Raw genomic sequence first — 25,473 nt, forward strand, 5'->3', positions numbered from 1 at the left:
TCAGTGCGGTCAGCCGATCAGCTTAGCCTCTGGTCTTGTCTGTGTTACTGGAAACTTTTCTGGGCCCACAGTGCTCCCTCCACTATGATAGCCTCTCTCAGAGGCTATCTGGGTCTATTTCCAGGGCTCTAGTAGGGGCCCTGCCTAGTTCAGGCTTCAGAGAAGGAGTCCGGCCTAGCCTGGCATGCTTGTTCTGATGCTTACTGTCCTCTGTCCCTTCTGTGTGTGAGCTGGACAGACATGAAGGCTCCCTGAGGGGCAGTGTCCTGCATAGTGCAGGATGGTGATGTCGCTTTCTGGAGTCCTCAGGAAGATTCCAGGAGACCAACGATGTCTGACACCAACACATAGAGGCTGCTTGCAGGTGTAAGGGAACAAGGCTGAGATAGGCATGGAATGGCAGAGGTAGGTGGGTGAGACAGGCCTAAGGGGAGGCCCACAGGAGAGAATCTGGATGAGGGGCTGGGCAGACCTGAGTTAGCCATGTGAGAGCAGAAAGACTGTACTCCAGGTTTTCACTGGCTGCCTGAATGTGCAGGTGGAGGTGACAGGGGCTGGGCTTGGGGATACTCCAAGGCTTTCTTCACAGCAAGCGATAAGGTGTGAACAGCCCCAGTGACTCAAAGACTGATCAGCCTCCATTCTCTGCCTTCAGTGAGTAAAGTAGTTCCTAAAGGGCAGTCCCCTATGCCTGGATTACCTCCAACACTGACAGGGGGAGCAGAGCTCTATCTGCTGCTGTCTCCCTTTCCCACACGACTTATGGCTGTTTGCTTCTCCTGGATTTGATCTAACCTTGAGGAAACTAGCTACAGCTGCCTAAGGGCCATGGTGGACCCAGGAGTGGGGCAGATTTGTCTATTCCAGGAACCATGAGGGGCCATGTTGTCTGCTGAGATATGAAAAATGAATTATACTGACAGAAAGTTGGTTTACTCTGCGTTGTGAACGAGGTCAGGGATACTTTACTCTTCTTTGGTGGTGGTGGTGGTGGTGGGATGTAGATGCTCCTCCAGGCTGGAATGTGGCTGGAATGGGCCTCTCAGCCCTTGGTCAGTATGACTGCAAACGTCAAGACTACTCTTGAGTCATAGCCCAGGAGGCCCTGGGTGACTTGAAAGATGAATCCTTCCAGGACTGCTTAGATTTGAGAGCCAGGCGACCAAGAGAGAGTACCAGGTCTCTGTGAAGTAAAGGTAGAGGAGTGGGTGAGCAGAGGAAGGGAGTGCAGACTGCAGCCAGAGGCTCAAGCCAGGAGAGGCATTGGCTTCCTCCTTGGTTTAGGCAGAGGGGAGCACATCTTATCTATCTCAGAGGGGCCTGGCTAAAAGCCAGTGCTGACGAATTCCAGAAGACTTTCTAGCCAGTGAGTTCTGGAGCGAGTTCTGGACAGCTTTATCTTCCATCTGGGAAGCAAAGGAGCCAAGCCTTTCTTCTGGGCTTGAGGGATTGTAGAACACAGGGAAAGGCAAGGTTTGAGTTTTCTTGCCCTGAATAACAAGGGGTGTCCCTGAGGACCACTGTGAACACTTTAGGGTTATTCTGAAGTTATTCAAACAAGGTCCCTTGGAGAACAAGGCTGTGTGTGTGTCGTGTGTGTGTGTGTGTGTGTGTGTGTGTGTGTGTCTTGTGTGTGTGTGCACACAGTGTTTGGCTCCTTTTCCAGCTCAAACCTTTGGAGGGCCTTATTTTAGAATACCCAGGCCAGAATTGATGTTTGGAAATGTGTCTCTGTTGCAACTGCATTGGTTAAGGGGGCTCATGGTTCTGTGTGGTAGGGCCCCTGCAGTGACAGCAGAAACTTTCTTGGTCCATGTGATCCTTTCCAAAGGCAGGTGTGTCCCATTCCTTCAGAACCCATTTGGAACTGGTCAGCAGACTAATAGGTGTTGTATGAGGCTCCATGAGGCTGAGAAACCAAGCTGGGCATAGCCTATAAGCTTTCTTCAGAAATGTATGGCATTTGGCACCATATTGGCTGGATACTGAAGAGTTGATAGGATGTAGAATAGCCATAGCAAAGAGGTTTTATCTGGGTGTTAATTCTGAATGGTTGGGACCAGAGCTGTGATGAAAAGGATGGTGAGCTGCAATCTGAGCTCAGTGAGAAAAGTGCTGTGATTAATTGGTGATGTCTGTCATGACAAGGAGAGATGGAGGGAAGAGGGGATTTGCTTTCACTGGTATTGCAGAAGGAATGCAGAGATCCTAGACTGAGCGTTAGTGAATAACTCATATGTCTTTGCATCCCAGTTTTCTCATCCCTAAAATGAGAGTGATAAGGTTATTGTGTATCCAGTAAGAAACTGGAATTAAACATTTTATTCAAGGTGAAGACTTGGAGTGTGGATGTCATTGTTTTGGACTCACTCAGGAGCCCAAAGTGACTTCATAGCTGTAATGCAGGCTCTACTTTTTCTGCTTGCTGGGGGAACCAAAGAGCAGTGTATAAGACACTTGATTGGCATGACCTGTGACCAGGTCTGTGCCAGGCATCTGGGACCATGATACGTTCTTGACTAAAGTGTCAAAGAAGTGTTCACTTACGTTTCTGACTGATAGTCACTTCATTTTTGTCAACGATTCCCCAAATGAAGATTTAAACACTGTTTCTCTGTGTAATAAGGCCAGAAATCTCTCTCTAGAACTTTCTCTCTGACTCTCCATTAAAGGTAGCAAAATTGCTTTATAAAGTCTGAAAGCCTGACAGGATCATGTATTAATGCATACATTATGCAAATCTGGGTATAGTTACTTAATTTGCATAATAGATGGGCTGAAGGAGAGCCAGAAAGGGGAAAGGGAAGGAGTAAGGGTACTTGCCCAGATCTGTGTATATTAGGGTTCCCCATTTACCCCACAGGGTGAGTTTCCCCCTTTCCATGATCTTACTTGGCCTTGAGATTACTATCTGTTTTCCCCTGCTGGCCAGCTGCCTGTCCCTCTGTGGTTACCCTTCACGTGCCAGACAGTTACCCAGGTAGGCACAGAGGGCCTTGTGCTTGCTTCTTGAGCAGAGGGACTTCATTAAGTCTTAGTCCCTCTGTGGACAGACAGCTTTCCCCAAGAGCGTCCCCTGGTCATTGTATTTACTGTATTTGTCCTGCTGAGCCATTGGACTTTAAGTGACATCTTGAATTGTATGTAAGTCTTGTTACTGAGTGACTCTTTCTTAGACTCTATGAAGCAGAAGTGGGGAGGTATCTTGAGGGAACATCCTTCCTGATCCGTCTGCATTCTCTCTGGACGTATCTGACAGTTGAAAGGTTTTTATGCTCTGGCTATGAGGGATTTCAAAGTTCTGTTTCTCCACTCTACTTCCCGAACCCCCTTTAAGCCTTCCTCTGTCCTATACTCCCAGGGGCTGGGACTCAAACCCAGGGTCTTCTACATGATAGGCAAAATGAGCCCCAACACTAGCACCCACCCTTCCCCTGAATTTCACAAGAACTGAAATTGAAACCAAGGATATTTGAGGTCAGAACCCAATGGATACTCCTTGGAAGCCTGTGGATTTGGAGGGTTCAGGTTTAAGGGGTGCTGGGAACCATCTGTGTAAGTCAGGTGTGGGGAGCAGCTGGGCAGCTGGCTTCTCTGGATGGTGCAGTGGGTGTTCTGTGTAGGAGGTAGATACAGTGCACGCCCCCTCCCCCCCAGAGGGTGGACAGGGAGGTTAAGTCTGCAAACAGTCTAGGGTTTGGTGTGGTCAAATCTGCTCAAATTTCCCAGTATTAGGGCTCATGCAAGGCTCTGAGACCCTGAAGATAAACACGAACTTCCAGCTCTCCTTCTGAGAGTCCTGGTATTTCATGAGGTCACTATGTTTACTGTCCCCATCTTATAGCAGAGTATGATAAGGCTTGGTGGGAGTGAGGTGGGCTGGCACCAGAGCGTGAGGAAAGGTGGGTAGAGATTTCGAGCAGGGTAATTCCAGAGATTGACTCTTTCTGCCAGGAGAGGTAGACTTGGTATATTGAGTCCTGTCCTGCTCAGAGGGCCATCTTTGTGGCAGGTGCAGAGTGTGGCCCCTCCCATTGGCCTGTTTGTTTAGCTGGTGCACTGGCATCTCCTGCCTGGGGTTGGGGGCATCTGAACTGTTCGTGGTCCCTTTCCCTCTGGAGAGAGGCTACAGCTCTTTCTATACCCTCTCACACCCAAGCACAGACCCCACAAGCACAGTGGAAGATGGTGCTGGAAGGAGTCTCATAGATGAGGCCAAAGGGGAATCTGAGGAACAGAGAGGGGAAAGGGACTGTCCTTATGTCTGGTAGCCAATGGAGTGATAATCACAGGGGTTCTGGGTCACAGGTCAGAGGAGTCTCTCTCACTTGCTCCACTTTGGACTTGCAGCGTCGCCTCTCAGGAACATGTGTGCTCTTGCGTATATTTTCTTTACGCCTGGTCATCCTCTTGGGTTAGGCAGGACTTTGTTCTGGAGAGCTCTCACATGGTATCGCCAGCGAATGGAGCAGAATCTACTGATCCTACTTCTGCCTGGTGGGGCTGTGCATGGGCACACAATCTGCTCTCCCGGAGGACAAGGGTCCTCTGCACAGACCCTTGTGTTCACCACTGGTGTCCAGGCTGACTCTGAAGAGGCTGTGGTTAGCATTGGCGGTGGGCAGTAGGGAGCAGTACTGGCATGCAGATCTGAGAGGCTGAAAGTGATGATGGAAGTGATGACTCTTTATAGACTGGGACATTAGGTCAATTAGCCTGGTGATTTTTCTTGAATAAAATAGGTGATGGCAACACATTCTTTGGGGCGGGGGGACACCAACCTTGCGCTCTCTCTCTCTCTCTCTCTCTCTCTCTATATATATATATATATATATTTTTTTTTTTTTTTTTCTGGGAGAGGGTCTTTGAAGCCTTGGTTGGCTTCAGGCTCTCTATGTAAACCAGGCTGGCCTTGAATTCACAGAGCTCTTCCTGCCTCTGCCTGTCAAGTGCTGGGATTAAAGGTATTTGCTATCTTGTTCGGCCCCTGTTATATTTTGGAATTACTTTGGGATCTTTCCTGATGTAAAGGGAAGAAACAACAACAACAGCACCCCATGCCTGTCCCAGCTACCTACCCTCTGACCTCATTGGTTGGGAGTACAGCCTGGGTACCAGGGAATTTACCAAGCTCCATGGGTTATTCTAACGTGTAGTAAAGTTTGGGAACCACTCTACAGGTTTGTTGGGGATTAAAGGAGATGATGCAGGTTCCTGGGGAGAACTCAATAAATGGTGGTAATTAGGATTTTCCTCATTGCATTTAATGTGGGCTCTGATAGGAGAGGGAAGAAGGGAGGGAGGGTTTTGATTTTATTCCACTAAGAATTTGTCCTCAGCGGCCAGTCTTTCCCTAGAAGAATTGTTCCTCGTTTCTAACACAATTTCTGTTACTTTAAGGCCAGTTTTAGCCTTCCTAATAGCCATCATGTTTATGATTAGCTTGGGTGCCCAGAAGGGAGCTGGGATGTGCTGGACCCAAAGAAAAGTGGTCAGGCCTCTCCGGAGTCTCCTCCTGCTGGCTTTGAGTCCTCTGGACGGCTAATGGAATCAGAAGCTCAAGATGCTTGCTGTATCTTTGAAATGCTCTCCGCTGTTGCCTGGCACCAGCTGAGGCTGTGAAGGAAGACACATTTCCCCAGACTCCTCTGCTGTCCTGACAGGAAGTTGTGCATCAATGGGCTGACAGGAAGAAAATGGCTCTGCTGCTGGGAGGATCTGATGGGGGCTGAGGGAAAACGTAGAATCTTCTGGTCCACAACGAGGCCTCTCTTTCCTCAGGCAATTTCCCCGTTTATTTTCCTTGCAATGACAAAGACTGGGTTTATATGAGGAGCCATGAGGGGAGAGTGAGGGGGGACCTGCACAGGTGCGCCAGGTGGGAAGCTCGGTGGCAAGCTGCCCTTGCTTCTGTCAGGGCAGGTTCTCCCAGCCCCCTGCCTTGGGGGACTGCAAGATGACTAAGCATTTTGTGATCTTGAATGCTTTTCTGCTCTGTCTACCAACCATACCTTTGCAGATGCCTTTGATTTCTACTTCTTTTGACCAGCCCCCAAGCCCCACAGTGAATCTTTTAATAGCATAGGCCTTTTGGACCTCTAACCAATCAGTTGCCAAATCCTATCCAAAGCACACCCAGAATAGATGCTTTTAATAAAATGTATCACATTTAAGCCAGCATAAACCTGTGAAATTTGTACATTTCTTCTGGAACATCTCTACAAAGTTTACAATATTGAAATCCCCACCCAGTGACCTTTCGGGAAATACTAGATAAATTGCAAGTGATAAATAGGCAAACTAAACGGACTAAATACAATTTCTAGCAAGTGCCTTTCCTGGTGGGCTCTTAGCCTGGGTCTTTGAAATCCCTGACCCCCAACCGCCTACCCCATCCAAGCCCAGAGAGCCGCCCTGTACCTTGCAGGTCTGCTTGCTGTTTTGCTCCTGGCAAAGAGCTGATGGCATGGTGCAGCTCCGAGAAACAGCGTGTGGCTCATGTGGCTCACAGCGTCTCGTGTCCAGTCTGTGTTTGTCTCTGTGCTCTATCATTCAAAAACACTTCCACTCATGGTCAGAACCCCCAGGGTACTCTGGTGGGTAGCTGAGATCTGCTTCCCCAGACAATGGCAGGGAGTCCTTGGCCTTGCCAAACATGAGCTGGGCTGTGGTTTGAGCTGAGTGACCTTCCTGATGTGGAGACACTCGGCGTCTAGGCCACTTCCTTGGTCACTTGAGTGTGATGGCGTACCCTGTAAGCTGTCATTTGTACATGATGATGTCATTAGTACCCCCAAGTCTAGCCTCTGCTATGATTCTGCTGCATGGGTATCATCTTACTTGTCAGCTGTTGATGTACAGGGGGTGTAGAGCAGGAGTAACATCCTCTTTGTGTTTCATGTAGGGAAAGCCATTTGGAAGGAAATGATCTGTAAAAAAAAAAAAACATCACATCAGTGGGAATCCTTAGAGGGTCCTAGACATTCAGTGCTCCTGTGGGTCAATGCGTCTCTTGGGCAGGGGCAGGGGACATTGTGCTTTGCTTCCTAAGGGCTGCTAATTGCAGTTGACTCTATGGTCATGGTCACAGTCATGGTCATGTGTTCATGGGTTCGTTTCATGGATAAGCAAGCTCAGTCACTAGCCTGCCTTCTTGGCCGTCACCGTTTGATGACCTGTGTCAGCATCAGTGGGAACTGATCTTCCGACCACATGGATTTCTACCTCTATTTCCCTGTGACTCCTCACGAAGTTCAGTTGTACCTGAAACCCCATTCCTCTCCCACGTGGGAAAAGCAGAGAGAAAATTAGAGGTTACAGCATGTTCACAGCAGTCTGGCCTTTCTGTAGGTGAAACAGCTTCCTGAGGCCAAAGAGGTCTGGGTTCACTTCCTTCTTGACGACAGAGTCTACTAATATAGTGACATTTCCCCCCTCATATCTCAGGCAGAATGCTGGGTTTCTGGAGGAAGTGGAGAGACAGGAAGATAACAGATTCTCTCTCTCTCTCTCTCTCTCTCTCTCTCTCTCTCTCTCTCTCTCTCTGTGATGGGGGAGGGGGGCTCTGATTGTTGTATCTCATGATGTGAGTAGATGTAGTAGATGTAGGCAGGGCTTGCACCCTGCAGTGCCTGTCCCTGTCCCAGAAGCTGGAGGAGTGGCCAAAGTCTCGAGAATGTGTGTGTGTGTGTATGTGTGTGTGTGTGTGTGTGTGTGTGTGTGTGATATGCAGCTTGTTTCATGTAATGTGCTACAGAACCTGCATGGTGCAGCAGAAGGAGCCCTAGGGTACAGGTCCAGGATTTAGGCACTAGGTCTTGTCACTAGATCTGGATTCTGCAGCTAGATGACAGTGACCTGGGCCTCAGTGTCCTGGCCTGTAAGATGTGAGGAGCCTAAGGCTTTGCCCTAGGATTCCCAGGATCTCCCTCTTTGGTGGCATCTCTTTGTTCTGTATTTGTCCCTTCACCCCTTGCCATCTGACTCTGTCTTTCGGATTTACCATAACCAGCAGTTGGCGGTGGCTGGAGCCAGAGGGATGGGTCCTCTAGGAGAAATGTACCCTCCTGACTCTGCAGACTATTGGCTTCCTCCCTCTGACCCCAGCACACTGGGCTCCCACCCTTCACACCCTAGGCCCAGCTGGGTTGCTTCAGTGAAGTAACCACTTCCCGTGCTTACAACATTCCACCTGCTCTGCAAGTGACAAGAGACAGCTGCTTGGTAGCCAGTGACGTCTTTGTGGAGAAATGACAGTGCATTTGGCCCGTACTGTCTTTTTCCTTTGCTGCCTTGGGTTGTTTTTTTTTTTTTTTTTTCTCAGCTGTTGTCATCTACAGTGGTTGTCTGGGAACTCCAGTGTCGGCTCTCCCTACCCAGGGAATTACTTCTGAAAGGCTCATTGGCTCCGTGCTCCCTATCCCATCCAAGTGCTCCTCCAGGGCAAGGGAGGAGCTTGGCAAGGCTTTCTGTTTTCCTTGGTCTTTGATCACAGCTGTTAGAGTTAAAAGCTTAAATAATGGATGGTAAACAAGTAAGTATCTGTTTAGTCAGTGGGATGAGGAAATTAAGGTGACTCAGATTTTTAATTCTTAAGTGTTACTACCTGAAAGATGGCCTCTGTGGTGGAATAACGCACGACTCCTCTCTCCTTGGGAATCCACTCATTCTCCATCTATCATTTATTGCACATGTGCTAGGGCTCGTGCAAGGCAAGGAGACAGAAGGACGGATGAGCCTCCCTCCCTTCTACCCCTGGTGGCCAGAGGAGAAGACCAGGGCCTAGGGCCTTCCGGGCTCTAGCAGACTCCTCTAGACTTCACTCTTTAGCTGGCAATATTAAAGCTTGTTCCTGGAAAACAGAAATAGTGCAAAAGGGAAGACGTGTGGGTGAGGAGCATGAGATGAAGCTGGAGGAGAGAGATGGGAGAACCGAAGCAAACTTTCCCACGAGGGAGTGTTCCCCTGAGCAGCGCCACAGTTTCCGGCTGAGAATGCAGCCTTGGGCAGCGGGAGGCTGAGGAAGGACAGGTCTCCAGTCTTTCTCTGTTCTGCTCCATTCTGCACAGCCTTAGTTTTATCATGCTTGTCTTCTGAGACAGGGTCTGTCTAAGTAGCTCTGGCTGTCCTGGAGCTCACTGTGTAGACCAGGCTAGCCTCGAGCTACCTGCCTGCCTGTCTTCCTAGTGCTGGGATCAAAGGTGTGCACCGCCATACTTGGCTAGTTTCATCATCTGTAAAGACAGGTTTTGATGAGACGATACGGAGGCCTGCTTAGATGTATACTTGTGAGAGTGGTGTGGGGTTGGTGGACTCAGAGCTGGGGCCCACATAGAAGCCACTCAAGTATAAACTGCTGTTATTTGGCTTCTCTCATTTTGACACTAGGAGACACCTGGTGGGGCCAATGGGAGCCCCATTACCTCCTCACTTGCAAGGTGTTTTCCAGCCGCACTGCTGGAAGATGGAAAGTTCTGGGTCTCCAAGTTTGCATAGTTTTCCGATTTGGACATACTCTTCTTAGAGTTTTAGAAATTGTTTTCCTTTTGTCAGTGAGGACCCTTGAAGCTTTCAGGGCAGAGGGCTCCTGAGTCTGGCACACATCCCTCTGATGCATTTGCCTAGCTTCCCATCAGGCCTGACCCCAGGTGCCCATGGGCCATCCCAAGTACCCACCATGGGGCTACTTCAAAGCACAAAAAGAACCCTCAATACAGTTCATGCTCATGGGTCTACAGGGAAGACTTGACAATGTTTTGAACACTGTGTTGGAAGAACTGGACTTCTCACTGTGTGGCTCGAGTTGTTTAAATATGCTGGGCCTCAGGTTTTCTGTCCATGAGATGGGAGCAACTTGCTCTATCTCCTAAGGATCAAATAGGAAATCGAGAAAAATAAAACCAAACAAAACCCCAAAATAGGAAAATTCTAAACAAATGTCCAGGACTCAGTGATTCGCTATCAAATATATTCTGATAGTTAGTCTTTGACAGGTTACCACCTCCCTCTGTGCTGAGAAACTCAAGCCAGCAAGGGTTAAAGCAAGCTAGGCTCATGACTATGACTGTCCATAATTGATGTGATAAACCTTAAAGGAGTGACATATAAGTGCAATTAATCCAGGCACAGTGACACCGCCTTGCTAAAAATAGTGTCTACTAATAATTACTTTGATCTAGCAAATGATGCTGTCTGCTAGGCTGGCTGGGGCAGGACGGGTGGAGGGTCTGTCAATGCAGTAGAAAACTCCACTCCTTTTTTCTGTAAGGCAAGAGACTTCAGGATGGAGGGGCAGGGAAAGTGAGCCCATCTCTCAGGCCCTCTGGCAGCAAACAGCGAGGACAAGAAGGGATCTGACTCACTGTTGGGTATCATATACTGTTACTATTCATATTAATAATTATGCTAGACACAAACTGGACTTCCTGGGCTAGCACCGAGCATGGACACCCTGTGTATGAGCTGTACTGTGAGCTCACGGGAAGTCTGGTCTTCTTCAGTCCTGGAAGGAAGAAGAGATTTTGCCGTCACTTAATAGATATTAAAGATGGTAACAGGGCCAGATGATCCACCTGCAATTTTTGGACTGGCTCCCTAGGTGGCTGGCCTCATGAAGGTAGAGGCAGCTGGCTGGGATCAGGGCGCTCTGTGGCCATGGAAACAGATGGAGCACAGAGGGAGGGATCAGTCAACCTGGCTTCTGCAGAAGGAGAGCAGGTGTTAGCAAGAGCAGAGTGGCCTTAGCAGGGCCTCTGTCTGGGCCTCCTACAATCTTGGGCATGGAATTAGAAAGCTTGAGGTTAGCTGGGCCTCTGATCTGACACTCAGGGTAGGCAGACCCTGTGAGCCTAGGGACAGTCTACATAGTGAATTACAGCCAGTCAGGGATACATAGAGAGGGGGTAAGGGGGTTAGGGGACACACACACACACACACACACACACACACACACACAGAGACAGAGACATAGAGAGACACAGAGAGAGACAGAGACAGAGAGACAGAGAGAGGAGACACACAGAGAGAGACAGAGAGAGACACACAGAGAGAGACAGAGAAGAGAGCTTGAAATTACAGTCTAGCCTCTTCACCTCCGATTAACCTTGGGAAAGCTTGTGAACAAGCACTCTACACTTGTTTTCTCCAATTTCAAGTGGCAACACAAATTCCTTTTTTTTTTTTTTTTAAAGACAACCAGCTCCTCTGGGTGGTGGTGTCACATACCTTTAATCCCAACACTCAGGAGGCAGAGGCAGAGGCAGAGGCAGAGGCAGAGGCAGAGGCAGAGGCAGAGGCAGAGGCAGAGGCAGAGGCAGAGGCAGAGGCAGAGGCAGAGGCAGAGGCAGAGGCAGAGGCAGAGGCAGAGGCAGAGGCAGAGGCAGAGGCAGAGGCAGATGTATCTCTATGAGTTTGAGGCCTGGTCTATAGAGTGAGTTCTAGGACAGCCAGGGCTACACAGAGAAACTATCTCCAAAAACCAAAGCCCAAACCAACCAACCAACCAACCAACCAACCAACCAACCAAATGAAAAAACAAATTCCCCAACAAAACCCCAAGAAACAAAACAGCTAGCTCCAGGACCTGCTGGGCAGCAGTTCCCAGGGGATCCTTGAGTGTTTAAGGTTGGTGGCTTCCCAGGAGCAACCTTCATGGGGCCCCCAAAGCTGTGGACAATCTACTGTTGCTAGACAGGGACACGTTCAGGCCTTGTGGTTTCTTTTAGTGTATTTTCATACCCGTATGACACTCTATGGTTAGCGAGCATGCACACTGGCGTGTAGATGTGGCCACGGGCTTCCAAAGCACAGTGCTTGCTCCATGACTCCTCTTCACCCTCACTGCATGGGACAGCCCCTGTTCCTTCAGCCTGGCAGCTTTGCTGAGTCTTGGTTCACTGTGTACATGTGGGGTCACAGTTCCCTTCATGGCAGATTCTTGAGTGTCCCCGAGCTTGTCCCTGGGTGTCTGAGGAACACTTCTTGAAGCTGATCGTGGATGCACTCATGAATATGGGTGATGTCTTCTTGGGTCTTCACCTTGTTGTTTGAAAAACCTTATGCTACTGTTCTTTGGGAGAGCCATATTTTCAGGTCCCGGCTGGAAAAGAAGCATTCTGGGGATTGTAGGAAGGAAATCCACTGCCAGCAACTCCTTGATCCCCATAGAGGTGGGTGGCCATGTGACCTGTAGATAGCCTTCTGGGCCCTCAGATAAGCTTGCTTGATCTGGGTGGGTGACATAGCTCATACAGTGCCCCATTGCTGGCATCAATGCCCCTCAAAGTGAAAGGTAGGCAGGGTGGCAACGGTTTGGTGCCAGAGGACTAGAGAAAGAGAGTTTATAAAGGTACCATGTTTAAGCTTATTAATAGCCCGTGTTTGGCCTCCACCACTCTGTCAACATCATCCATCACACTCAAACAATTGAAGAACCCATGCCAAATGGTTAGGAGTTAACAACTCATGGCTGGGCTGAGTTTCTGAAAACAGAATTTCCACTTCTTATGCAGACTGAAATGCCAATTGTTCCATGCCAACTGGTTATTTTTCCAGACCATTTCCCTTTATTTATGTTTAAGCGGTTGTGTTTTTAAGTGAAAGGAAGATGGAGAACCTGGAGTAGGTAATTGTTATTTCTCTTGATTTGCCCTTGAATGAGCCATCAGAGAAAAAGTTTTTTTTTTTTTTTTTTTTCCAACCTTCCGATAAGAACACACAGATGCTGGGAGAAGTCAGATAGGACCCTGTCCTTTAGGGAAGTGCTTAAGATAGTTGCAGGAAGGATGGGGTCTGATGGCAGGTATGTGCTCTGCAGTACATTTAGACACTACAAGACGCATGAAATTTCTAACTGGCTGAGGACACTCACCAGCCACAGCAGAGGAAAGAGAAAGACAAGGAGGAACAGCTTGTTGGAGAAAGCAGGGTGACTAGGTGACAGGTCTGGAGGTGGCCTCTCAGACAGGCATCCAGACTTTTGCAGAGCAGATGAATTTAAGAACAGCTGGGTGGACCACCACCAGATGAGCTGGGAGCTCAAGCCTGGATTCAAAGGTTGTTCTAACACAGGCTGATTCCTGCTGGAGACAAACCAGCCAGCCTGTCCTCTGTGTCCTTACCTCCAGACCTGGCATGAATGTGTCCTGAGAAGGGGAACTGTCATAAAAACCTATGAGGCAATGATCATAGCAGGACTCACATGGGCATCAGCTTAGCACTACACTTAAGAAAACTGAGATCAGCCAGGCAGTGGTGGTGCATGCCTTGAATCCCAGCACTTGGGAGGCAGAGGCAGGCAGATTTCTGAGTGGCCAGCCTGGTCTACCGAGTGAGTTCCAGGACAGCCAGGGCTACACAGAGAAACCCTGTCTCGAAAAACAAAAACAAACAAACAAACAAACAAAAAATCCCCCAAAAAACCTGAGATCAAATTTCTGAGAAAGTCAGGGCCTTCCTAAGGTATCTCTCAAAGGCTGTCTGGAGAGGAAGTGAGTCCTCAGTCTCTGAAACCATCAGTCAGACAAAGCCTGGATGACCAACCACATCAAGTCTCACATGGGAAGCAGGGGCTATGTGGCTTTTAAGTTGCCACCAATGTCAAGACTTAGGCACTCCATTATTTATGAGTATGACCATGTATCTGGTGGTGTCTCAGTGATGATGAGTCCTGCCTCCTAGGGTTCTTTCTTGAATCCCAGAATAGAAGCTCTCACCCCTAGCCTGTGTATTATAATTGGAGAACTTTTTAAAAAGTCAGCAGAGATTCTGAGTTCATTGCTTTGGTTGGGGCCAGTGGCATTCAATCCTAGGACCTGGGTGATCGTACCTGGTAGAATTGTAACCCATGTCCATACTCTCTGTAGGGATGAGGAGACACACTCTCCTCGGCCCGCTCTGCTTCTGTAAGGTACAGGTAGGGTTGCAGCTGCGCCTTAGCGCCCTGGAGCAATCTGCTCGTGCTTATCTTGTGTCCAGAAGGAGACTTGGTGGCTCCCGTTGGAGTGGCATTTCAGCTTAGGAAAGCCCTGTCCTGTTGTGTCTGCCTCCCACACAACACAGTGCCTGGCACATGGCACACACGTAATACAAATCACAGTACTGACTGATCGCCAGTGTGAGTGTGGCAGGAAATGCATGACAAGCAGCGTGCAGCAGAGATTTCCTGGTTTCCCAGCTCCTCTCTGCCCAGACCTTGTAAAGGAAATCATCTCCTTAATCAGAATTATGTTTGTGGCTGAAGGGGCAACTTGTGGGACTTGATATTTGGAGAGCTTGGTCTCCAAAGTGACCTTTTCTTGCTTTCCTTGGGGCACCACAGTGGGAGAGCCAGGCCCGGGGAGGATCGTTGCCTCTTAATTGGTGTTCTGGTCATCATGCTGGCTTCACCAGACAATGCCTGGCCACCCTCTGTTCAGAGCTGAATGTCCTTTCTATTTTGACTACACGATGTCCCTCAGACATCAGGTCCCATGTCCTTCTGGAAGTGACACAGTAGAAGGCCACAGAGAAATGCCCTAGGCCAAACTGATTTTATGTGTTTTAGTCCAAGAGGCAGTCTTCCTTAACTCACTAGTACTTCTTGCCTTTCCTCCCCCTGCCAGTCTGGGCCTGGGCTAGACGTGCAGGAACAACCCAGACCCCAAGCCCTGACCCCAGGCTGTCATTGTTGACATGCCTCCAAGTCACCAAGGTTTAAGGCCACAACTAGGGCCTGGCCATGAGATTCCCTCCAGACACTAGGCTATGAGAACACAAGTCTTAGAGTCACTCCTGCCTGCCCAGGTTCAAATCTTACCTCTATTCATTCCTTGTCCAGGGACTGTGGGTAAGTGACAAGCTTTTTCTCAGCTTCAGAACCCTCTTTGTAAGTGTGGGGCCACACAGCAAACCAGTAGGGGGCCCACAGCAAGTGAACACATATAACCTGTCCTTTTGATCACCCCCATACTCTGTTTCATGAATTTGAAAGTCTAGGATGGAAGTGTCTACCTGCTGGCACATCTCTAAATTTTGTTCCCTTTCTTGAAGTAGTATTCAGCATTCTGCTGATATTTATTGACCGACTAAGTACTGGACAGTATTGCACATATGATGACGTAGGAATGAATTTATCACTTCAAAGATGCTACCCTCTGTGGCTGATACTCTGGCTGGGATGAGCAGTGATGAGGAACAGGTTGGATCTTGTTAAGTGATTCTGGCTTGGGTAGTACTACTGGGGAAGAGACACCTGTGTGTGCAGCCCCAGGGAGAGTGTGGGACCAGATGAGGTCTGTGGGATATCTTAGGCAGGTAATGCTCCCAGCTGAGAGCAAGGGTGACTCAGGAGGCAGAGAGGGTGGTTGAAGAAGGCACAGCAGGGAGAGCTCCAAGAAGCTCTCTGCCCATGATTAAAGTCAGACCCCCTTCTAAGCTAGAAAGCCCACACATAATGACCCCGCAGAGCCCAAGACTGTGAGGAGAGAGTGTTCCATTTGAGGCCTTCTGCCTGGGCACTAAGCCTCAGATGCACTCCAGGGGTTGGGAAAGCTCAGAACAGATGTGCCACATAAAAGGAAGAGAGTCACGTGCACAGGTCACTATGAGGTTGAAGCCTCTGTGGCTACTGGAATCTTACACAAAGGGTCCCAGGAAAGGTGTCTGAGGCTTAGAGCCTATTTCAGTCTAACCTGCACCATCAGAGGTTGCACCCTGGAGGAAGGGATGCTCTCTGAAGTCTCATTGCCTGTGGATGAGGCTGTAGGCTGCAGCTCACACCCAGGATGGAGGCAGGGGCTGTTCAGATTGCCTGTTAGTGCCACCTCTCCTGGTCTGGTCACTCTCTGATGACTAAGCAAAAAGGAACCCGGTCTTCTCTCAATTAGAGCCTCCTGCCCATTTTGACTGTCTCTGCCTTATTTGCCCTCCAGACCCCCCTGCCCATTGTCTCTCTGTCCCTTCTGCCATTTTTCTATGGGCAGGATGAATGCTGAACACAATGGAACAGGGCTCAGCCTGTGGGAAGGATTCAGTCTCAGCACACTGTGACAACAATGTTCTGAGGCTCATGTCAGGACTCAGACTAGAGCCTGGGCAGAGCGAATGCTCAGTAATCTGTCTGCTTGAGTGAAGGAGCATGTGTGTAGCCTATCAACAGCCCAATCTCTGAAGTACTGAGGAAGGGCCAAAGAAAGAGCTGGAAGCCCAACATTATAGTGGATAAGTCTCAAAGATATGACTTGAATCCTAGTCTGTTGTTGTCAAGTTCTATGTTTTAGAAAGAGACAATAAAAACGTTCTTATTAGTGCCCACAAGGACAACAGAAACCACTCCTTGCTCTATTGAGAAGACAGAATGAATGGGTTCTGCAACTGGCTATTTCGTACCCACAATTTTATCCTTACAAAAGAAATGTTTACAAAAGGAGTGTTTCTATGACCCATGTGTGTCATGGCCAGTGTATGCCCGATGCTGTTGGCCATCAAGCACACAGCGAAATGTCAGGATTGTTTGAATTCCAGAAACTTCTTTTCTTGGAGGTCTGAGGTGTGAAGAGTGCACAAGGCCAGGCATTTAACTAGACATAGCCGTGACTAGTGGTCACTCTACAGCTAGGCCAGAGCTGACTTCCAAGCCCTCTTCCTGATGAAGTCCCCTAGGTCTTAGTACTATTTTTTCAGACCTGTGCAATGCCCAGCGACCATCCCTACCCACTGTGATGGCAGCATCAGATTCCCCTGCTCTCAGGAGGGCAGGATTGAGTGGGCTGAGCCTTCTCATGATTCCATTCAGGACCATGAAAATCTATAATGGAATGGGATATCATGCCGAGCATGCTGGTCGGCCCAGCATGACCTCAGGTGAACCCATGACCCCGATGACCTCAAGCAGCTACATCTGGGAGAAAGACCAGCTAAGGTCTGATCAGGCAAGATGGTGAAGGTTCAGAAGGCAAACTCAGGAGAAAGGGGCAGCATGGAAGCCAGAGAAAAGGAAGGCTAGGCTAGGTGTAGAACGAAAGGCCCAGGTAGAGAAGAGAAGCAGGGTCTCCCTGGAGATCAGCAGCCAGGAATGCTGACTTCCCTGCCAGGGGCCTGGGGGTGGGGGATCAGGGAAGGAAGGCCTGGCTTAATCTGCATAGCATTAATTAACAAGAGTGTCTAATTAGGACAACCATTACAGAGCTACAGTACGAAGCCAGTGCTGAATATCAATCAGTCTTGGAGCCGTTCCATGAAATTGAAGCAAAGGTTGACCTTATTAAACAGAAAAGATTTCTAACTCAATTATTTCCCAAGTCGAATGCACAAACCGAGGTGAAGTCAGGAAGGCATATCAGGCCTTAATTCGGGAAATACAGGTTCTGGATGCTATCACCTTTCTCCCTTGAGGGCTTCTAACCAGTGACAGAAGTCATGAATGGGCCATGTGCGTGTGCTGCGTGCTCACATGCACAGCCTTGGAGCTTATTACCTTGGCTGGGGAAGGAGCCTGTGCATCCTTGTGCTGGTGAAGCTTATGTTTCACTTTGGTTGGTGCCCTTACATGACTCTGTCTGCATCATTTACTGCGCTCCCCCACTCCCAATGTTCCAACAATAAAACATATTAAAAACTTCAAAGTCTCTGGGAAGATAGATCTACTGTAATCATTACAGTTCTGGCCTGTCTCTGGAAGCTACAAGGCAGGCCAGGAGAGCAATTTATACTTTGGGCTCAGAGGCCTGGGAACCCCTCCATCACCCTGTGCACAGCTCCAGGAAGGGATCCAGCAGGCCTGAGAAGCTTCTCTTTGGAGCTGGAGGCCAGTGGGGCCCAGACTCAGGGTTGCTGGCTCAGAGCTTGAGGGAAAGATGGGTCTAGGTGGCAACATGGCTCCCTCAAACCCGACTTTGCCATTTTTTGGCTATGGCCTTTAACAAGTGAGGCTCCAAGAAGCCTCAGTTTCCCTGTCTCTGAAAAGAGTCCATGATGCCTCCCTTGCATGGTGGGTGCCTGCAGTAGTAGTAATAGTAATAGTAGCCGGGCTTCGTTCCAGATTATTATCAGTGGGTAATCACAGACCTGTGAGGGCTGGCTTGTGTCCAGGAGCCCGACAGGGACCATTGCAGGAACATCTCCAAGAATGTGTCTTGATCTCCTGCCCAGCCAGAAGTCTCTCGTGCAGCCCAAGGCTCCACCGAGGTAACAAGACACACCGTGTCACACAGTACTTGGGACACTGAAGGGCAGAGTAAGTAAAATCTGGCAGATAGCTAAAATCTGAGTCAGTCACATGATAGCGTTCTATCAGTAAAATGGAAGCATTAGGTTCTATCAGAGGTGAGATAAAATGCGTGCTAGGTGTGTGTTGGGGGTAGCAGCACGTGATCAGCGCTCCACGAAGACTAGCTATAAAGTGCTTACTAAGCACCTCTTAGATTCAGGGCATCAAATAGGTGATGGGATCAGAGAATGTAAGTGTGTTATATGAATTTAGATAGATTGTGAATCCATGAAGCCATAAGACTGATCTGAAGTGGGTGCGAGTCCCAAAACCCAGCCGAAGCCCCCAGCTGGCCTCAGTGTATATTTTCTTGCTCAAGCTGACAATAGTTACTGTTCCAGCCTGACACTAGGGAATGGGCATGAGTAAGTGAAATGGCGGTTTCAAAGCCCAGAGAAGCTTAGGTGGTTCGTTCCCCTCACAGGGACGGACCTGAGGCTTGCATGTGCTCCTGCAGCTGCCTGTGGCAGAATGCACATGACAAGAAAAGCTGGATCTCTCCACTGCACAAAAGCCTCTTTCTGGAAGTCCAAGGCTCAGATTTTGAAAAATAAACTTTTCAATAACAAAATGCTATATCCTCATTAATGATTTGAGGAGAGAAGAAACATGGTTAGAAAATGCCCTATAATGCAGAATATTGATATTTTTCTTTTTCCTTTTTCACAATCTTTTTCTACATGGGAAAATTTAAAAACAATCAAAACCATGCTACATACACAGTTTGAAGCTCAAAGCTTTCCAGTTAATATTCTATCACATTTTCTCTCCATATCTTCAGATATTCTGTCTTCATGGCTGTATTAGTGTCCATCACTGGCTGTCCTCAGATGCTCTGAGCCACGTGCACATCCATGAGCCTGTAGGACTAGATGGATTAAAAAAGAACCCCTGATAGAGTGCTGGAGAGATGGCCCAGCCATTAAGAGTGCATTCTGCTTTTGCAGAGGGCCAGAATGTGGCTTCCAGTAGCCAGATTGGGAGGTTCACAACTGCCTGTAACTTTAGTGGTGGATCTGACTCCCTCTTACAGGTTCTGTGGGTGCTGCACTCATGTGCACCCCTCTTACATTCAGATTTTAAAAATTTACTTTTAAAAGTAAAATCTTCATATATAAAAATGCCCCTATGTATTCTGCATTCTGGGGATTATTCCCTTGTTTTTAAAAACGTAGGGAAGAAGGGTTGACCAGTTGGCCATGAGTCTCCTCTCAGCCAGTGAATCAATTTTAAGGCCCCAGATGGAGTGTGTTGGGGTACACCAGGTATGACATGTGACTAATTAGTCAGCCTGTGTCATTGGTGTCACCCGAAGGGCCATATCAGTGGTGTTCAGGTGGAAAAGAAGATAATTCAACATTTTAGCAAATGGAAAACGTTCCAGATCCAGTTAGACTTCCTCAACATATATTTCCAGGTGATAAGATTTCAAGGCTGTATGTAACTCTCCATTAGTCCAGTGGACAGCTCTGTCTCTCTGCAGGCTGCTGCTGGCCCAGCAGGCTGCACCAGGCAAAACCACTGAGCAGCTGGGAGCTGCTTTTTAATGGAAAAGCGTCAATTTTGGGAAGAAATGGAAGAGGCTTAAAGAAGAGGAGACAGCATCTGGCCCCCGGCCCTTTACCTCTTCCCCTAAAACTGATGGAGACACACTTAGAGGCTGACTTCAGCTAATTTCTGCCAAGAAAGTGAAATGGAGTGGAAGTGTGCCACTGGTAACAAGCCTTCCCGGGGTGGGCGTGATGCTCCCCACATGGCTTCGGAGCCCTTTGACAAAGACCTTATGTCACTTCTGGCTGGAAAGCACCATGAACTGTCTCAGCTCTTTCCTGTAGGGAAATTCATCTGGTCCTACCAGAGTGTCCCTGAGCTTCCAGCCTCTTTTTTTCTCTCTCTCTTTTCTTTTTCAGCCCCAGCTAGGTTTGGGATCAGCATCAAGTAAACTTTTAAAGGTTGGAACTTTCTGGAGGGTCAGAACTGTGCTCTGTTTTCCTTGGTGCCCACATTCTATCAGCAAAGCACCAGGACTCCCCAAGACACTTCCGTATATTTGAGCTCAAGGAGGTACTCCAGGGTACTCAGCATTCTGAAGATCGTGGAAGATTCTAAATGGGGTCAGCGCTAGGGATGGAACCTGGGACCCGTGTGGCTAGTACTCCTCTACCACTGAGCTACACTACCACTGAGCTACACCCCTAGCCTTTGTCCGCTTTTGGGTAGTACAGAATGTACACATCTCTCCACAGCTAGACCATACAGTGCCAGTAAGTGAGAGTTTGAAAGATGAACTGAAAACTTCTGGTGGACAGGGCCCTCTCTGTATATTTCCCAGCATAGACCACATGGTGGTGTATCCAACAGGTACTTAGCAAGCAAGAACTGGTTGAAATCGTTGCAAAAATTAAATGAATTACAACCTGGGATGCTGAGGTCAGAAGATGGTGAGTTTATGTAACCAGACCTTGTCTCAGAAAACAACAGAATGGGGTCTTGGGGAGATGACATCACAGGTAAAAGCAGTTGCCATGGAAGCCAGATGATCTGAGTTCAATCCCTGGAGCTCACATGAAGGTGGAAGGAGAGAACTGACTTGCAAAGGTTGTCCTTTGGCTTCCACGTGAGTGCTGTAGTGCACACATGGGCCTGCTCTTACCTGTGCACACCAACAGGTAATGCAAAAGCCAAACACACAAGAAACAAAGTGTGAGTGAATGAACTCATGAGTTATTTCACTGGCTCTCCCTTGTCGCTCCAGGGCTAATTTGTGCCTGTCACAAAATTGGTCTCAATAGCCATATCAAAGAAATGAGCGATGGCATGGCTAGACACACACCAGAGAGCAGCTCCTGTTCTATCCCAGTCCACAGTGGGCAGGTGTACCTGCATGGGCATCTGCAAGTCCTGGATTCAAGGATCAAGCTGTCTGCTTAACTGTAGCCACCATATTGGACCATAGAACCTTGCTCTACAGGTCCAAGATACCTTTCACCTCTGCCAGTGAGTGACGCCTCCCTCCCCTGAGCCCTTTCAATCCTCCCACAGTAGCATCTGGCAATTAATCATATCTTGCTGTTGAAATGTCTTCCATTGTTATCTTAGGCTTTTTAAAGCTGATACATAGTATTTGTACACCTTTATGGGAGTTTCAGTAGAGGCTTAGAAACGTGTATTGGTGTGTAATTATCATGTCATGTTCATGAGCACCTCAAACATTGTGCAGTTCTATGTGGTAAGAACTTTGGTCCTCTCTAGTTGTTTTTGCAAGGCACCATAGTTGCTTATAGCCCTAGTGTTTCTATATAGAAAGCTAGAGTTTGTCTGATTGGGTTTTGGTCTTTGTCTTGCTCTGCCATTTGGGCCTGTGTAAGGAACTTTTCATGAGCGTTTCTATTTCCTGGTGGAGAGTTGGTCCTGGGCAATGAGCAGTGCCTGAGGCTCTGGCATAAGACATTCGCCCCTCCTGGGCATGCTGTTACAGGTGTGGTGTGCAGAAATGATGCATTATTGATTACCTGAAGGATAGCACTGTTTCTTTGGTCTTCCTCAGCTCTTAGACCATGTAGAGAACCTGCACGGTGGTGCTTGGAAATGCTGCCTGACCTATCAGCCGCTTTTGCTCAGGGTTCTTTCTGTGTTCCTTTAAGACTTGAGGTAGCTCTCCTTCCAGACTCATACCACCACTCAGGAGTGTTGCAAGTCCTAACTAGATGCTTTGATTGAAAGGGGCGAAAAGTACTGGCAGCCAGCACTAACTGAGCCAAGCTGGTTCAGGTACCATGATGGTCACGCAGCTCTGAGTAGCTGGAGCAGGTTCTGAACTCAGCAGACAGCCAAAGAGCTTATGCACAGAGTGTAGGGTCTCTAAGCCACCTAGGCTGAAGTTGCAGGGAACATCCTCTGCTCTGACCAGCAGACCACAACCTTCCCCTGCCCTGGATCTCTTTCTGCTCCTTTGCTGGCCCCTCATCCAGTGACTCTTCTGCTGTTCTTGTCTCCCTCTCCTGCCTTTGGCTTGAACCAGGAGACAGAGCAGCTATCAGGACAGGATTTATTCCCGATGAAGCTCTTCATGGCCAGGGACATGAGGGACCTCAATCTTCTGGTTTGTGTTAAGGTAGAAATACAAGCTGTTATGGTATGGACACCCAAACCACATAACAGCAGCACAAAAGCAAATTGCACCCATATGACTTATTAGTGTGGAGGTAAATATTCAACACATCAGTGACTAGCCAGGTATTACATACATACAACGTTGTGCCCCAGTGGGGTCATTTTGGGAAAGCAAGGATGTTTTCTGCTTGAAAGCGAAGGCTCAGAAGGAGCAGCCCAGGCTCAGTTTCTGGGGATGGTCCTTCCTCTGCCCTGCTGTTTCCTGTTACACTCCTTCCATGTGATGCTTCCTGCCTGGCCCCTAACTCTCTTTCCCTCTCTCCTGCAGGATTCCATGTTTTCGTTGGCCCTGAAATGCCTTATCAGTTTATCCACCATCATCCTGCTTGGTTTGATCATCGCCTATCACACAAGGGAAGTACAGGTATGTCCTCCCCTGACTTCAAGTAGTAGCCCATCCTTCTGCCTTGGTCTGGGCTGAACCCACCCACCCTCAACCCAACCTATGTGACCTAAGATGGTGATCTTCTCTTTGGATCATCATGGATGGTGTCTTGAGGTTATCCTGTGACCCAGAGCAACTAGACATTATTTCCTTTCCGGTAGCTTCATGAACGGGCATATGACTTTATGATTGGGGGCTGTGAGGTGGTGCACATGTACAAGAGCATGTGTGGACACACACACACACACACACACTCATGAGCATACTCACGAACATGCACACACACATACACATGAACATACTCACGAACATGCACACACACACACACACACACACACACACACACACACACACACGCACACAGTGCCTCAAACACCAGCAGGGAGCCTGCATTTTTTCATTTGGAGACTTTTCCTCTGTAGACACCAGGTTGGGATTTGCCTGCCATTTTCTAGCCAGAGAAGATGTGTGAGGTGGTTGACGTGGGGCCTCTATTTCTGGCTGCCTAGGGTTGATTCAGTTCTCTGGGAAATAGTTCCTGGACATCTGGGTATTCTTCCAGCTTGGCTGATATATAGGGAGGTTGGTTCAACTTGGACTGTGAGACTACCGCAGGATTGAGTGGACCCCAGCATCTTCTTGTGGCAGTGAGTTGTCACCCTTCCCCCTCATACACACATGGCTTGCAGACTGATCTACTCACTGCTGACCCAGGTCATCCAAGATATCCAGATGTTTCTGATCATGTACATGTGAATCTGGATACTCCCTCCATCCTCTGGTCAGAGGAGCATAGACAGAGTCACATCTGGGTAGCAGGAAGAGACTGACAAAGACCAGAACTTAAGACTGGGGTCAAGTCTTGGCCAGGACCTCTTGCTGTGTGTTTTTGACTGGTTCTGTGATCTTTCTGGGTCTCAGCCTCTTTACTTGGAACAAGGAAGCTTTATTCCAACTTTGCTGGGCTCCTGCAAGGGTAGAGTAAAAAGGTTGGGTGTATGTGTAAATGCTAGCTGGCATGCTGGTAAGCTTAGGTCCTTTTGTTCTCATTGTCCTGACACAGAGATATCATGGGGAGCCTCCTTGTCCCTGAGGGGGCTCCAGCTTCTAGCCTAGTACTGGGGTTCCTGTGACTAGATGGGATGCAGTAGTTTTGACTGTAGGTCTTCTGTAGGCCTGACTGTAGGACCCTCAGTATGCCAGTGACATGAGGATTCCCATTTAGAGGCTGGACTCGAGTTTTGTTGCAGTCTTGTATACTTAGATTGGGCTATACTTTGAGAGCCAAGTACAGAGGTCACTAGGCAACTTTCTTCATAGAATTCGAACTGGACAAAGCTTCTGGACTCAAACCCAGACCACTGTCCATCAAATCTCTGAGAGGAGCCAGTAGCATACATGAAGATGACCAAGGGGCCATGTCAGGACAGACTCTCCAGCGTCAGCTTCAGCCCAGGTTCTGCCCTACCTGGAGCCAGCTAGGAGGTTCTGAGGGTCTTCAACCTCAGGGTGTCCTCAAGTTTTCATCTGAGAGAGGCTGTGTGGAAGTTGTCACAGAGGCCAGATTGAGAAAGAAGAATCAAACTCAGCTGGACCCGGGTCGGGAGGAAGGGCAGCGGGTGGCTTCTACACACCGAGGTCCTCCCAGATACCTCTCTTTTCTCTTTCTGCTCCAGGCATTGTGAGGAAGGAGCAAGATCTCTGATTCTCTTAGGGCCAGTCCTCTTTCCTGCTTCAGACTGCAGACCTGACATAGTTCAACTGCAGAGTGACTCTGGTCTTGGGGGACAGAGCCATGCTGCTGGCAGGCCATCTAGTCCACCCTCAGCTTAGGACCAGTCTGTTTCAGCCCTAACCATGCTCTCTGGGTATCTTATGCTGGCCCAGCACTCACAGTTTTAGAGAAACAAGGTGAAATGGGTGGCTTTAGTCTTTTTAATTGATTATATAGATTGCTGTTATGTGTTGTTCTGGGATGGACCACAGGCTCTGTGCTTGTCCAGCCAGTGTTCTGCTTCTGAACTACACTCAGACCAAAGTAGTGGCTTTTAGTCCTACCTCAGATACTGCAGGTTGGATGGCCTTGGAATGATAAGTCTTCAGTTTCCCTCCCAAAGAATGGGAATCCCACCGTCCACTCTGTTGAATTATTAAGGGTGCAGGGATGGTATAGAGAACAGTGTGGTTTCTAGAAATGGAAACTTTACTCCCTTTCTTGTTCCACATACAGCTGTCCTCTAACTTCAAGCTGCATTTTGGAATATGCCAGGTGAGCCAGCCACGTGGCCACTAGCACTGCTGCTCAGGACTGCAAGTGTCTGGCTCTCCTCCTGTTGTGGATTGACTCAGTTTTCATGACCCAAACTGTCATTGTGCTGTACCCACTGACTCCCAAGGGAAGTTACAGTGTCTTCACCTTAACACTCGCGTTCTCTCTACACTGTCTGTGCTGTCTCTTGTCTCCTTCTTGGAGGGAATATGAATGGTTTGGGCCCAGAGAGCCAGCAAAAGAGGTGTTCCCATCTGCAATCACCTGGTCAAACTACAGTTTTCTGCATGATGGCTTTCACTATCACTTCAGAGACATAGATGTCATTAATATTTGCATTTCCAAAAATATACAATGCCTGGCAGGGAGCTGGGATAGAAGGTACTGGACAGAACTCTTGTT

The 25,473-nt window shown here is 48.5% G+C and overlaps 1 protein-coding gene across 1 annotated transcript in view; it reads left to right on the plus strand.

Annotated features, from left to right (window-relative positions):
• The window catches only part of Kcnn3 (potassium calcium-activated channel subfamily N member 3), a 152,438-nt gene that overhangs the window by 19,971 nt on the left and 106,994 nt on the right, over nucleotides 1–25,473 (plus strand). Inside the window, exon 2 of the mRNA XM_034500367.2 lies at nucleotides 22,686–22,781. Coding sequence (XP_034356258.1) covers nucleotides 22,686–22,781 — 96 coding nt within the window. The remainder of the gene's footprint in view (nucleotides 1–22,685; nucleotides 22,782–25,473) is intronic.

The sequence above is a fragment of the Arvicanthis niloticus genome, chromosome 4 (assembly GCF_011762505.2).
Source record: "Arvicanthis niloticus isolate mArvNil1 chromosome 4, mArvNil1.pat.X, whole genome shotgun sequence".
Classification (NCBI taxonomy): domain Eukaryota; kingdom Metazoa; phylum Chordata; class Mammalia; order Rodentia; family Muridae; genus Arvicanthis; species Arvicanthis niloticus.